Source organism: Nansenia antarctica (assembly GCF_963989245.1).
Source record: "Nansenia antarctica genome assembly, chromosome: 7".
In the NCBI taxonomy this organism is placed as follows: domain Eukaryota; kingdom Metazoa; phylum Chordata; class Actinopteri; order Argentiniformes; family Microstomatidae; genus Nansenia; species Nansenia antarctica.
In genome coordinates, this window is record NC_137677.1 from 17,759,743 (window position 1) to 17,772,021 (window position 12,279).

Sequence of the window (12,279 nt, forward strand, 5' to 3'; positions counted from 1 at the left end):
ATGTCTGGTAGAGGAAAAGGAGGAAAGGGACTCGGCAAAGGAGGCGCCAAGCGCCATCGCAAAGTTCTATATCGTGGAGCTCCGCCCCATAGGGGAGCTCTGCTCCTATTGGTTTACCCCGCTACCTAAAGTAGCCAATGACTGAATTTTTCGATGTCCGCGCCCGCCCTGGGGTGCTATAAAAGGGGCGTCCTTCGTTCCCTCATTCTCCCAAAAATGTCAGCACGGGTTTACATCTGAGACTGCAAGAAGGACGACTACAAGAGACTGGAGAACCCGACAGACACTTCCCTTCAGCGATGGATCGTCCGCCGCCGAACACGAAGAAGTTCCTCCGGGACGCCTGCCGCTGCGACTTCCTAGCAGCGGAGGACAAGCACGACTTCTGCCACGTCTGCCTCGGCCCCCAACATGCCGAGGCGGCGTTGGTCGCCTCCCCCAGCTGCCTCCCCTTCCACCTCCTTTCCGTCGCGGAAAGGCGGAAGAGGATGGCCTGGTTCAAGGAGAGCATTCCCCTGGCGGACGCTATCTCGGGGATGCTATCCGACTCGGATAGCTCTGCCGATGATGCGTTCGGACAGGCCCCAGAGCGGCGTTCGCCTGCTCAGCCGGCCCTGGCATCACGCCGCCCTCACCCAGCTGAGTGGTCGGTGTCGGTGTCAGGGTCAGAGGGCTTTGATGAGGGCGAGCGGCAGGTAGAGGCTCACAAGCTCCCCGCCCTCGCCCCCCCATCACTCCACCACGACTTCCAGGGCCTCCTGGAAGCTGCGGCAGGCGTGTTGGGGATTCCCCGTCCCGCCTCCCCTCCCCCAACGACTGAGTCCTTCTGGGAGAAGGAACTGTTTTACGGGAAGAGGGCGAAGCGACAGGGCCAACCTCCTAACGCTGTCCTCCCGGGCTTAGATAAGTTCGTGGAGGACACGTGGGGAGAACCACTCGCAGGCAGGGTGCCGGTGAAGGCGTTCCTGCCCTTTACCAGAGTGGAGGGGCTCGCGGAGGGGATAACCGACGGCTCCCCGCCGCTCGAACCAGCGCTGGCGGCCTACTTGGTACCGGGGTCCAGCGCCTGGTCGGTGCCTAAAAAAACTATGCTGCCCAACCAGCGTGACAGGTTTAATGCCACCCTGGTAGACAAGAGCTACGCTCTCGGTGCGCAGACAGCGGCGGCGGCGAATAACATCGCCGTGTTCAACGCCGCCATTGCGAAAATCACCACAGACCGACCCAACGGTCTGTCTGCAGAGGAGGCGGAGCTTCTGAGCAAACTCAGTGCCGCGACGATGTACCTGGCCCAGGGCGTCGGGGTCTGTGGGGGTCGCCTGATGGCAAACGTGGTGGTGCAGCAGCGGCAGATGTGGCTGTCTCTCACCACCATGACCGGGGCGGACCGGATGGCCCTACTGAATGCTCCAATAGAGAGACAAGGGCTATTCGGTCCCGCCATGGACACCATGACGAAGCGCCTGGCCGCGATGGAGGAGGCTAAGAAGCACCTGGCCAGACACCTCCCCCTCCAGCGACCCTCCACCTCTACTTCTTCCGCCGTGGTGACGACTAGGCCGTCAACGGCTACAAAACGGAGGGTTCGGCGTAATGCGGCACTGGCTCCACCTCTACCGACGGAGCCATACCCCACTCGGCATCCCCAGCCCCCGCCGCCGACCACTGGGAGGGCCCGCTACGGCCCCCCACGGCAGCGTGACCCGGTTTCACTGACGGGGGGGTCGGTAATGACCCCACCACCGGTTTCCTCTTCATGGCTGCTACCTCATGAAGAGGCAAAAGAAGGAAAATCCCCACCTTACTTTTTCAGTAAAGGAGAATTTCCCATGTTATCTACCAGAGCGGAGACCCACCTGCCTTGTCAGAGTGTGGTCGAATCGCTACCGGTTAGAAACAAAGCGGAGACTGGCCCAGCTTACCAGCGTGTGGCCAGCTCTCTGCCTAGCGGACTTACCCCTATCACGACACAAAGGGGGTTAAACACCCCTGTCTGTAGCCGTATAGAGGGACCGTTATTTACATCAAAAACCCCTCCATGTCTATCAAGACCTGGCCCAGCTCATGAGCGTGCGGCCGGTTCTTTGATTATCAGGCATAATAAACCTACGTCAATAAAGGGCATTGTTACACAAAACAAACACTCTTTACAGACGGCAACCCATCCCTTTCGAAATGACCCCACCTTGGGCTGTGCCACCTCCTCGGTGTCGTTGCGTTATGCAGAATGGCTAGAAGGGGCAGGTATTCTGTTGGGCTGGCTAGACTGGACATTGAGGAGGGGATATGCACTACAGTTCATTCAGCCTCCTCCGCCCTTCAGGGGCGTGAGAGAGACTGTTATGTCCTGCCCGATAAAAACACGTGCGCTCCAGGAGGAGATTACGAATCTCCTAACAAAGGGCGCAGTGACTGGTTCCGAGGGACCAGCGGGACATGGGGTGGTACTCCCCGTATTTCCTTGTCCCAAAGAAATCGGGAGGCATGAGACCCATACTAGATTTAAGGGTCCTCAACGAGAGAGTGGCGAAACGCCCCTTTCGTATGTTGACGACGAGGCGCCTCCTGTCTTGTATACAGAAGGGCGACTACGGAATCAGCATAGACTTGAGGGACGCGTATTTTCATGTGCCAATCACAGAGAGGCACAGGAAATTTCTACGTTTTCCCATCGGGTACGCGCTTGCTCCTCGAACTTTCTCCAAATGCGTGCAGACAGCACTCGAACCACTGAGGCGAAACGGGATACGCATATTAGCATATCTCGACGACCTACTGGTCTTGGCCCAATGCCCAAATCGAGCCATTCGGGACGCAACCTCACTGGTGCAGCACCTCACTCAGCTGGGTTTAGCTGTCAACTGGACAAAGAGTGCTCCGTGGCCGGCTCAACAGTTTTCCTATCTAGGCATTCAGTTGGATACTGCCAAGATGAGGGCCAGTTTATCGGCACCATGGAGAGCGACACTGACGTCAGCTCTCCGGGTGTGTCGAGTGACAAATACAATCACCGCTCTATCAATGATGTCCTTACTAGGACTGATGTCTGCAGCCCATGTAGTGGTCCCCTTAGGCCTATTACACATGCGCAGACTGCAGAGGTGGTTCGCACGACTGCGACTGGATCCAGTGAGACACCGTCGCAAGTTGATTGTAATACCGAGATCGGTCAAAACCGACCTGAGCTACTGGAGAGACCCGCGCGCGATCGCCATGGGCATCCCGGCATCCCACTACCCAGTCTTCACGGAAGCGTCGCTGACTGGGTGGGGAGGAGTGTGTCAGGCAGGTTCGGTGGCAGGAAGATGGGGACCGTTGGAGACGCGTCACATCAACCTGCTGGAACTCGAGGCGGTCAAGTTAACGCTACTTCATTTTGCCCCGGTGTTAAAGGATCTGGACGTGTTAGTCAGATCCGACAACAGGACAACAGTAGCATACATCAATCGACAAGGGGGAGTACGCTCAGCGTCACTTCATCGCCTAGCGACAGATGTATGGCTGTGGGCTGTCACACACCTGAGTTCGCTAAAAGCTCTCCACATTCCAGGTCTGCTCAACGAAGGAGCAGATCTGTTATCACGGGGAGGCCTGAGGGACGACGACTGGAGGTTAGCACCCTCCATTGTGTTTCTGATTTGGGCACGGTTCGGGCAAGCAGAAGTGGATCTGTTTGCGTCACGGACGAATGCGCAGTGTCGCCTTTGGTTCTCCCTGCGCGAACTGGACAACCCGCCGTTGGGAGTCGATGCATTCGCACACCACCCATGGCCGAGGGTCCTGTTATACGCGTTCCCACCCCTGATATCTATCCTCCCACTGTTGGCACGAGTGAGATCAGAGAGGCTAGAGTTAATTCTTGTAGCCCCAGACCGCCCCGGAGCCCCGTGGTTTCCGGAACTGATGGAGATGTTGGTAGAGGGCCCATGGCCCATACCTCATCGACAAGATGCACTCTCTCAAGCCAGAGGCTTGGTGAGGGGGCCACCTATGATGGGGGGCCCCCTCATGGCCTGGTTACTGAGAGGGACTTGTTAGAACGCAGGGGTCTGACAGACGCGGTCATTCAGACCATTCAGAGTGCGCGCGCAATCCACTGCAAAGGGATATGCGGCGCGCTGGCGAGTGTTTACACAGTGGTGTGAGGGACAGGACGTTGACCCAGTCTGCTGTCGGGTCAAAACGTTCTTGTGCTTCTTACAGTCGTTGTTTGACAAGGGATTGGCGGCGGGAACTATTAAAGTTTACGCGGCTGCCATCTCAGCTTGCCATGAGGGTTTTGCGACAACGACACTGTTCAGTCATTCGCTGGTTAAGCGTTTTTTGACTGGAGTGTGTAGGCTTAGACGCCCTCATAGGACACTAATGCCAAAATGGGACCTGTCGATTGTGCTAGAGGCTCTGTGCGTGCCCTTATTCGAACCCATTGACACTGTGTCGTTGCGTTTATTGTCTCTCAAGACGAGTCTACTCCTCGCCTTGACTACGGCTAAGCGAGTGAGTGATTTATGCACTCTCTCGACACAGGCAGATTGTTTGATCATATCTGGTGACGAAACAAAAGCTGTATTACGCCCTAACCCGGCTTTTATCCCTAAGGTTAATCGTGGGTTTAGAGTTCAGAGCTGTGCACTGAGCGCCTTTTTTCCTCCTCCTCACGACGGAGAGAGGGAGAGGTGTTTACATTGTCTATGTCCGGTGCGCGCGTTGGCACAATATGTGAAGCGCACAGCAGGACTGAGATCTTCTCCCCAGCTTCTGATCTGCTACGGCGGACAGAAAGCCAGGGCACCACTCTCGAAGCAGAGGCTGTCCCATTGGATTTGCGAGGCGATCAGCCTCGCATACGAATCGAAGGGGCAGCCCGTGCCGACTGGCATTCGGGCTCATTCCACCAGGGGCGTGGCCACATCAGTGGCCATTCTCAGGGGAGTGGGAGTGGAGGAGATATGTGAGGCGGCGTCTTGGTCGTCGCCATCACCTTTTGTACGGTATTACTTGAAAGATATTTCTTCCTCATCCTTTTCTCATTCTGTCCTCAGTTTTGCTGATGACTGACGTAGTGGGGAAGGCACTTGGATTACCCTGGTCATGGGGATTCTATTCAAGTGCTGTCAGGAATGAATACGGATGTGCCTGGGGAGGGGACCCTCCTCCAGGACATGTTCCGTTAGATCAACAACCCTACGTGCTCACGTAAGGGCTAGATCAGTGGAGCAGACTCGGTGTGGGTTGGGCCAACTTTTAAGGTTGTCTTGAACCAACATCAGTGGTCAGCTCCGGGTGCCGCTGAGATTTTGTTTTCTGACTAACTGGGCACCCGGAGCTGACCACTGGGCTGCTGGCCCACTTCGACTTGTTCAAACCCGGCTGTATTGTATGTTTGGGAGAATGAGGGAACGAAGGACGCCCCTTTTATAGCACCCCAGGGCGGGCGCGGACATCGCAAAATTCAGTCATTGGCTACTTTAGGTAGCGGGGTAAACCAATAGGAGCAGAGCTCCCCTATGGGGCTCCGCTCCACTCATAGAACTGGAGTATATCTCCATAACTATCGTTCTCCGTGATAACATCCAGGGAATCACCAAGCCCGCTATCCGCCGCCTGGCTCGCCGTGGGGGTGTGAAGCGCATCTCTGGTCTGATCTATGAAGAGACCCGCGGTGTGTTGAAGGTGTTCCTGGAGAACATGATCCGTGACGCCGTCACCTACACCAAGCACGCCAAGAGGAAGACCGTCACCGCCATGGACGTTGTCTACGCTCTGAAGCGCCAGGGACGCACCCTGTACGGCTTCGGCGGTTAAACCTTCGGAACCTCAACCACCACATCTGAATCCAAAGGCTCTTTTAAGAGCCACCCATCTCCACACTCAAGAGAGTTGGTTCCATCTGTAATACTGTAGCAGTACATTGTCAGCACACGAAGTACATTTGCGTTGCCAAATCAATAGTTCACAAGCAGATGAGAGCCCTCCAGGTTCCAACATTCCCATTTCCCTCCATGGAGACCTAATAGTTTATATTCTGTTGCGCACATATCTATATAGTTTATGACTTGACGAACATAAATGCCTGTAATACATGTAATGCGTGTCCTTGCAATTTACCGTCCCAAAAAGACAATTTAATGCGGGCGCGCAGACTATATAATACTATTGCAACCTCTGCAAATATTTTCAAGTCAAGACTAAAAACCCATCTTTTTAATATTGCCGTTATATGACTAAATAATTAAAATATGATTATATAATTATTAAAGCACTTTGAGCGGCAACGTTTCCAAGGAAAGTGCTATACAAATAACATTTATTATTATAGCCTAGGTATTATTATTATTAGGGGACTTATTCTAGGTATTCTATTTGTGTCCTTCTTCGTGTTCTCCATCTTCTTCTTGACGAATTCATTTACGTTTTCATTTTCTCCGGGTGAAGGAAACAAGGCAACTGGATAGCCGAGTGAAAAAGTAGCGTGGGAAGGAGACTTGGGGAAGCCCGCGCAGATAATTCATAATTATGTCCGTGAGACAATCGTCTGTTGAGCACCAGAGCCAAGCTCGGCTTTGGAAGTGTGTGTCAGGAGCCGCCTAATTTGCATAGATCCCCCTTCATATAGTGGGTAGGCGGTCGGTTGTCCACATCGACAAAATGTGCAATATACAGTATGTGATTGTGGGGAACATGGCGCGTTCCGACCTGCAGGGGGAGCCACAGGACGGTTGGTGAAGGGGCTGCCCGGACCGGACCCGTGGCGGGGACACGGCGTGATAGGCCGATGGCCCCTCCCCGGGGCAGGTGGCCGGAGGCAATGCAGGGGGGGGTCGCATAATGGACTGATTCTATTGGCCGGGGATACGGGCGGAGGTGCGCCGGTGGTGCGCCTCCTGCCGCGAATGTCAGCTAGCCAACCCCCCGGCCGTCCCGCGGGCGCCGTTACACCCTCTCCCCCTGGTCGAGGCCCCGTTTGACCGTATTGGAATGGACATTATCGGCCCATTAGAGCGATGTGCACAAGGCTATCGGTTTGTGTTAGTTTTGATAGATTACGCAACCCGATACCCCTAGGCAATTCCCCTGCGCTCCATCTCCGCGAAGAGTGTGGCGCAGGCGTTGTTTCAGGTCATCTCCCGGGTGGGGATCCCGAAAGAGATCCTCACTGACCAAGGTACCAATTTTATGTCACGCACCCTCAAAGAGCTGTACGGATTATTGAATATTAAAGCGGTCCGGACAAGCGTGTACCACCCGGCCAGCGATGGTCTGTGCGAGCGGTTCAACCGGACGCTGAAATCAATGATCCGTAAGTTCGTTCACGAGGATAGTCAAAATTGGCACCAATGGCTAGCCCCCCTGTTATTCGCAGTGCGGGAAGTCTCCCAGGCTTCCACGGGGTTTTCCCCATTCAAGCTTTTATATGGGCGCAAGCCTCGCGGCGTCCTGGACCTCATTAAAGAAAGCTGGGAGGAGGGGTCCAGCGACAGTAAAAATGAGATTCAATACGTCCTGGACCTGCGTGCAAAGCTCCACACGTTAGGGGTTATATCACGGGAGCATTTGCACCAGGCCCAGGAACGACAAAAGCGCCTGTATGACAGGGGGTCTAAGCTTCGCATCTTCGCACCGGGAGACAGGGTCCTTGTATTACTGCCCACTTCCAGCTCTAAATTACTCGCCAAGTGGCAAGGGCCGTTCGCGGTCACACGGCGGGTGGGGGAGGTGGACTATGAGGTGGTGCGTTCGGATCGGGGGGATAGCACGCAGATATATCACGTAAATCTCCTTAAAAAATGGACCGAGGTGATCCCTGTCGCGCTGGCTACGCTACTTCCCGAGAGGGATGAGTTCGGGCCGGAGGTCCCAAAGTCTAAAATTAGTACCCCGGCCCACTTAGGAGACCATCTTTCGGCGGCCCAGCGAGCGGACGTGGCCAAGTTACAACAGAGGTTCGCTGACGTGTTTTCCCCCCTACCCGGGCGCACCACGCTGATAGAACACCACATAGTTACGCAACCGGGCGTTACGGTGCGTACACGGCCGTATAGGCTGCCGGCTCACAAACGCGACGTGGTGAGCCGGGAATTAGAGGCAATGCTGGAACTGGGCGTGGTAGAAGAGTCCCACAGTGACTGGTGCAGCCCTATCGTGCTGGTGACCAAGCGAGATGGGGCTGTACGGTTCTGTGTGGACTACCGACGGGTGAACGCGGTGTCTAAATTCGATGCCTATCCAATGCCCAGGGTCGACGAGCTCTTGGACCGGCTTGGCGCGGCTACATTTTATACGACCCTGGACTGTACGAAGGGATACTGGCAGATTCCGCTGTCGGCAGGGTCCCGCGAGAAAACGGCGTTCTCCACCCCGCGCAGTCTATACCAGTTCACCGCGCTGCTGTTCGGGTTGTTCGGGGCCCCGGCTACGTTCCAGCGGCTCATGGATCGTATCCTGCGGCCGCACTCTGCATATGCAGCGGCCTACCTCGACGACATCGTGATTTACAGCGATACGTGGCCGCAGCATATGCAGCGGGTAACGGCCGTGCTGCAGTCGCTGGGGCGGGCGGGGCTCACGGCCAACCCAGCGAAGTGCGTGATCGGGCGGGGGGAGATCCGCTTTCTGGGGTACGTCCTGGGCGGTGGGGAGGTGCGACCGCAGATAGATAAGACCGCTGCGGTCGCCGCCGCCCTGCGGCCCGGGACCCGGAAGGAAGTGAGGCGGTTCCTGGGACTGGCGGGCTATTACCGGCAGTTTGTGCCGGGGTTTTCGGGAGCTGGCCAGCCCCCTGACCGACCTCACCCGGAAGGGTGCCCCAGACCCGGTCCAGTGGTCGGAGCCGTGCCAGGTGGCGTTTGAAGGTATTAAAGCTGCTCTCTGTGGTAAAACTGTCCTGTATGCTCCCGATTTGACGGTGCTGACCCAGCAGGTGGAGGGAGCTGACCGTCCGGTGCTGTACCTGAGCCGCAAGTTATCGGAGCGAGAGGGCAGGTACAGCACGGTGGAGAAGGAGTGCCTGGCCATCCGGTGGGCGGTCGGCGGCCTCCGGTACTACCTGCTGGGGCGCGCGTTCACCCTCTACTCCGACCATGCTCCCCTCCAGTGGCTCCACCGTATGAAGGACTCTAACGCGAGGATCACACGCTGGTACCTCGCGCTGCAGCCCTTCAATTTTACGGTGGTGCATAGGCCGGGGGCGCAGATGGTCGTGGCCGACTTCCACTCCCGTTCAGGGGGGGGGGAGTAGGCTGGCGGCCGGGCGCGCCCGGCCTTAATCTGGTGGTGGGGGTGTGTGGGGAACATGGCACGTTCCGACCTGCAGGGGGAGCCACAGGACGGTTGGTGAAGGGGATGGGGGCGTAATTGGCACCGGCTGATGCCAATTAGGTCCTCATCAAAGCGCCCTCTTAATGTGTTGCTTTGTTTCCCCCGGGAGTTCAGTCAGGTGGAGGAGAGAGAGAGTGAAGGAGACCGGAGAGGAGAACGAGAACGGGCGAGAGAGAGTCTGGGAGTGAGAGTGGCGAAAAGCCCTGCGAGCCAGCCGCGACCGAAAGGGTCGGGCGAGAGAGGCGAGTGCACGGAGAGGAACTCCCCTGAGCGAGGCTCAGCTTAAAGAGACATTGACCAGCCCAGTGTGTGTGAAATAAACTGGGCTCCGCCCGTTCTTATACCCGCCAGTACTATTGTCCGTCTCCCTCTGTGCACGAACCTGCTACAGTGATATTACAGTACATAGAGAAAGTACAATTCGGTTGTTATGTCTGACGTCAAACGTGACGTTTAGCAATGTCTGTGTCCAAACCAGAAATTCCCTGCACCAGAGTACCAGTGTACTAAAGCACCAGAGTACCAGTGTACTAAAGCACCAGAGTACCAGTGTACTACAGCGGTAGAATGACAGTTCAACCGTTTTTTAGACTCAGATCTATTCATACAAGGGACGCAGCACTTTCCTGTTTTCCCCATATTGTCAGGGTCTTTGAGCCTCGGAAAAGCGCTATACAAATATAATTAATTATTATTATTACTGAGGCATTTCAAAGACACCGCCTCAGCCAACTTTGGACCCGGAAACACGTCACGACTTAACAACCGAATAGCTGCTCTGTTCTGATAGGTCAAAGGGTGACCCTTTCTGACCTCGCCACTGCAGAAGAGAAGGTAGAGCAGGTGAGGGTGAATGTCTCTCAACAGCACAGGGCTCTTTACTAGAATGCTTTACTTGCATTTTCTTAAATCAAAGGGCAAACATAATAATAATAATAATTCATTGAATTTATATAGCGCTTTTCCGAGGCTCAAAGACGCTGACAATATACAGTAGGGGATACGGAAAACACAAAAACAACAAGTAACATGGAACACAGAGTCAGTGAACGGGGAGGGGGGGGGGGGTGGTAGGGACAGGGGAGGTGGTTAGGGGTAGGGGAGGCTGTATGCATATCAGGGGGGTGGCAGGGTTAGGGGAGATGGGTAGGGGTAGGGGAGGTTGTATGCGTGTCAAGGGGGGGGGGGGGGGGGGGCGCCGGGATGGGGGAGATGGCTAGGGGTAGGGGAGGCTGTAGGCATGGGAGAACAGGTAGGTTTTGAGGTGGGATTTAAAAGTGAGGAGTGAGGGTGAGTCTCTGAGTGGTTGGGGGAGAGAGTTCCAGAGGCGGGGTGCAGCTTGTGAAAAGGCACGGTGACCGAAGCCTTTGAGTTTTGAGGGTGGGACAGTGAAGGGGAACAATGGATGAGGATCGGAGGGTACGGGTAGGGCGGTGGGGGAGAAGGAGGTCAGTCAGGTAAGGGGGGGCCAGGCTATGGAGGGCTTTGTATGTGAGGATGAGGATTTTGAATTGGATGCGTTCTTTGATGGGGAGCCAGTGGAGAGAGTGGAGGACAGGAGTGATGTGGTCACGGGAGCGGGTGTTTGAAAGGAGGCGTGCAGCGGAGTTTTGGACCATCTGGAGTCTATGGAGGGAGCGGGAGGTGATGCCGGTGAGTAGGGAGTTGCAGTAGTCAAGGCGGGAGGAGATGAAGGCGTGGATGAGGGATTCAGCAGCGGGCGGGGAGAGGCAGTGTCTGATTTTTGCTATGTTGCGGAGGTGGAAGTAGGAGGTCTTGACGATGGAGCTGACGTGGGGATTAAATGAGAGGCTGGGGTCCAGGATAAAGCCGAGGTTGCGAGCCAGGGGGGAAGGGGTGATGGTAGTGTCATCAATGGTGAGTGTGATGGGTCATAGACATAGACAAACCCATGCAAACTCACAAAGATACTTTATGAGTAAAAACAAAATAAAGAGAAATACTGTATGAGGTCTCCATCCCACCCCTGTCTATATATCCTATAGTTCTTAAAACACCTAATTTTAAAATGATCGTCACTTAAATGTGTACACAGACCATATAGGGGTAGGCTGTGGCTCAGGAGGGAGAGCCAGCGTCTAATGATCACAAGATTTGCGGTTCGAACCTCGGCTGGCCACATGTCGAGGTGTCCATAGGCAAGACACTGAACCCCAAATTGCTCCCAATGAGCGGGCCGGCGCCTTGCATGGTAGCTTGCCGCCATTGCTGTGTGAATGGGTGAATGAGAGGCCATTGTAAAGCGCTTTGGAATTAGACGCTATAAAAGTCAATTTACCATGTATACCATAGTTTGTGAAAGTATGCTGGTCACCATTAAGTTTGTTAATTATACCTCATAAGTTCTCAGTATGTACTTGACATTTAACTTGAGTTTGGAACGGCACTAGAATCTACAGCGTGTAAAAAAGTACATCAGGTGATCCAAGTGCCATAGGGTTAGGGTTAGCAAGAACGCAGCAGCAGTACCGCATTTTGACCAGGAGATGTCCTCCGAAGTTTTAGTAAATCATACAACTTGCCTTAATTTCCGTGATCTCCGGAATACACTGAATCGCCCTTGTTATAAATGTAAGTTGTTATTATTGTTTGTTTAATTTGTATTATTGACATAAGTCGTGTTACGCCATCTAAACGAGTTCACCCACATTAAAGCGTTTTATGATATGGTGAATTGGCCTACATTTATGTCAATAGGTAGCGACGGTAAGTGATCATTGTTACAACTGTATATTGAATTAACCCATATTAAGGCCTTTTGCTATCGGGACTTAGACTACATGTATTTCGGTTACTGGGCAGCGTCCCTGAACGCAACTCATTTAAATCCTATAATTAAGACTCGTGGACTAATAAATGGAAACTCGCCTCTGAGAGAAATATTGAGGTGGCTCTTAAAAGTGCCGTTGGTGGATTTAACTTTAGATCAGGGTGGTCATC

General features: G+C 54.4%; 1 protein-coding gene across 1 annotated transcript; it reads left to right on the plus strand.

Moving 5' to 3' along the window:
* On the plus strand, positions 1-5,805 carry LOC308162471 (histone H4-like; the record flags this gene model as incomplete). Its single annotated transcript, XM_080536622.1, has 2 exons — positions 1-63; positions 5,557-5,805. 2 exons carry the CDS (start codon positions 1-3, stop codon positions 5,803-5,805), a joined length of 312 nt encoding a protein of 103 aa, XP_080392748.1.
* Positions 5,806-12,279: the final 6,474 nt, after the last annotated feature.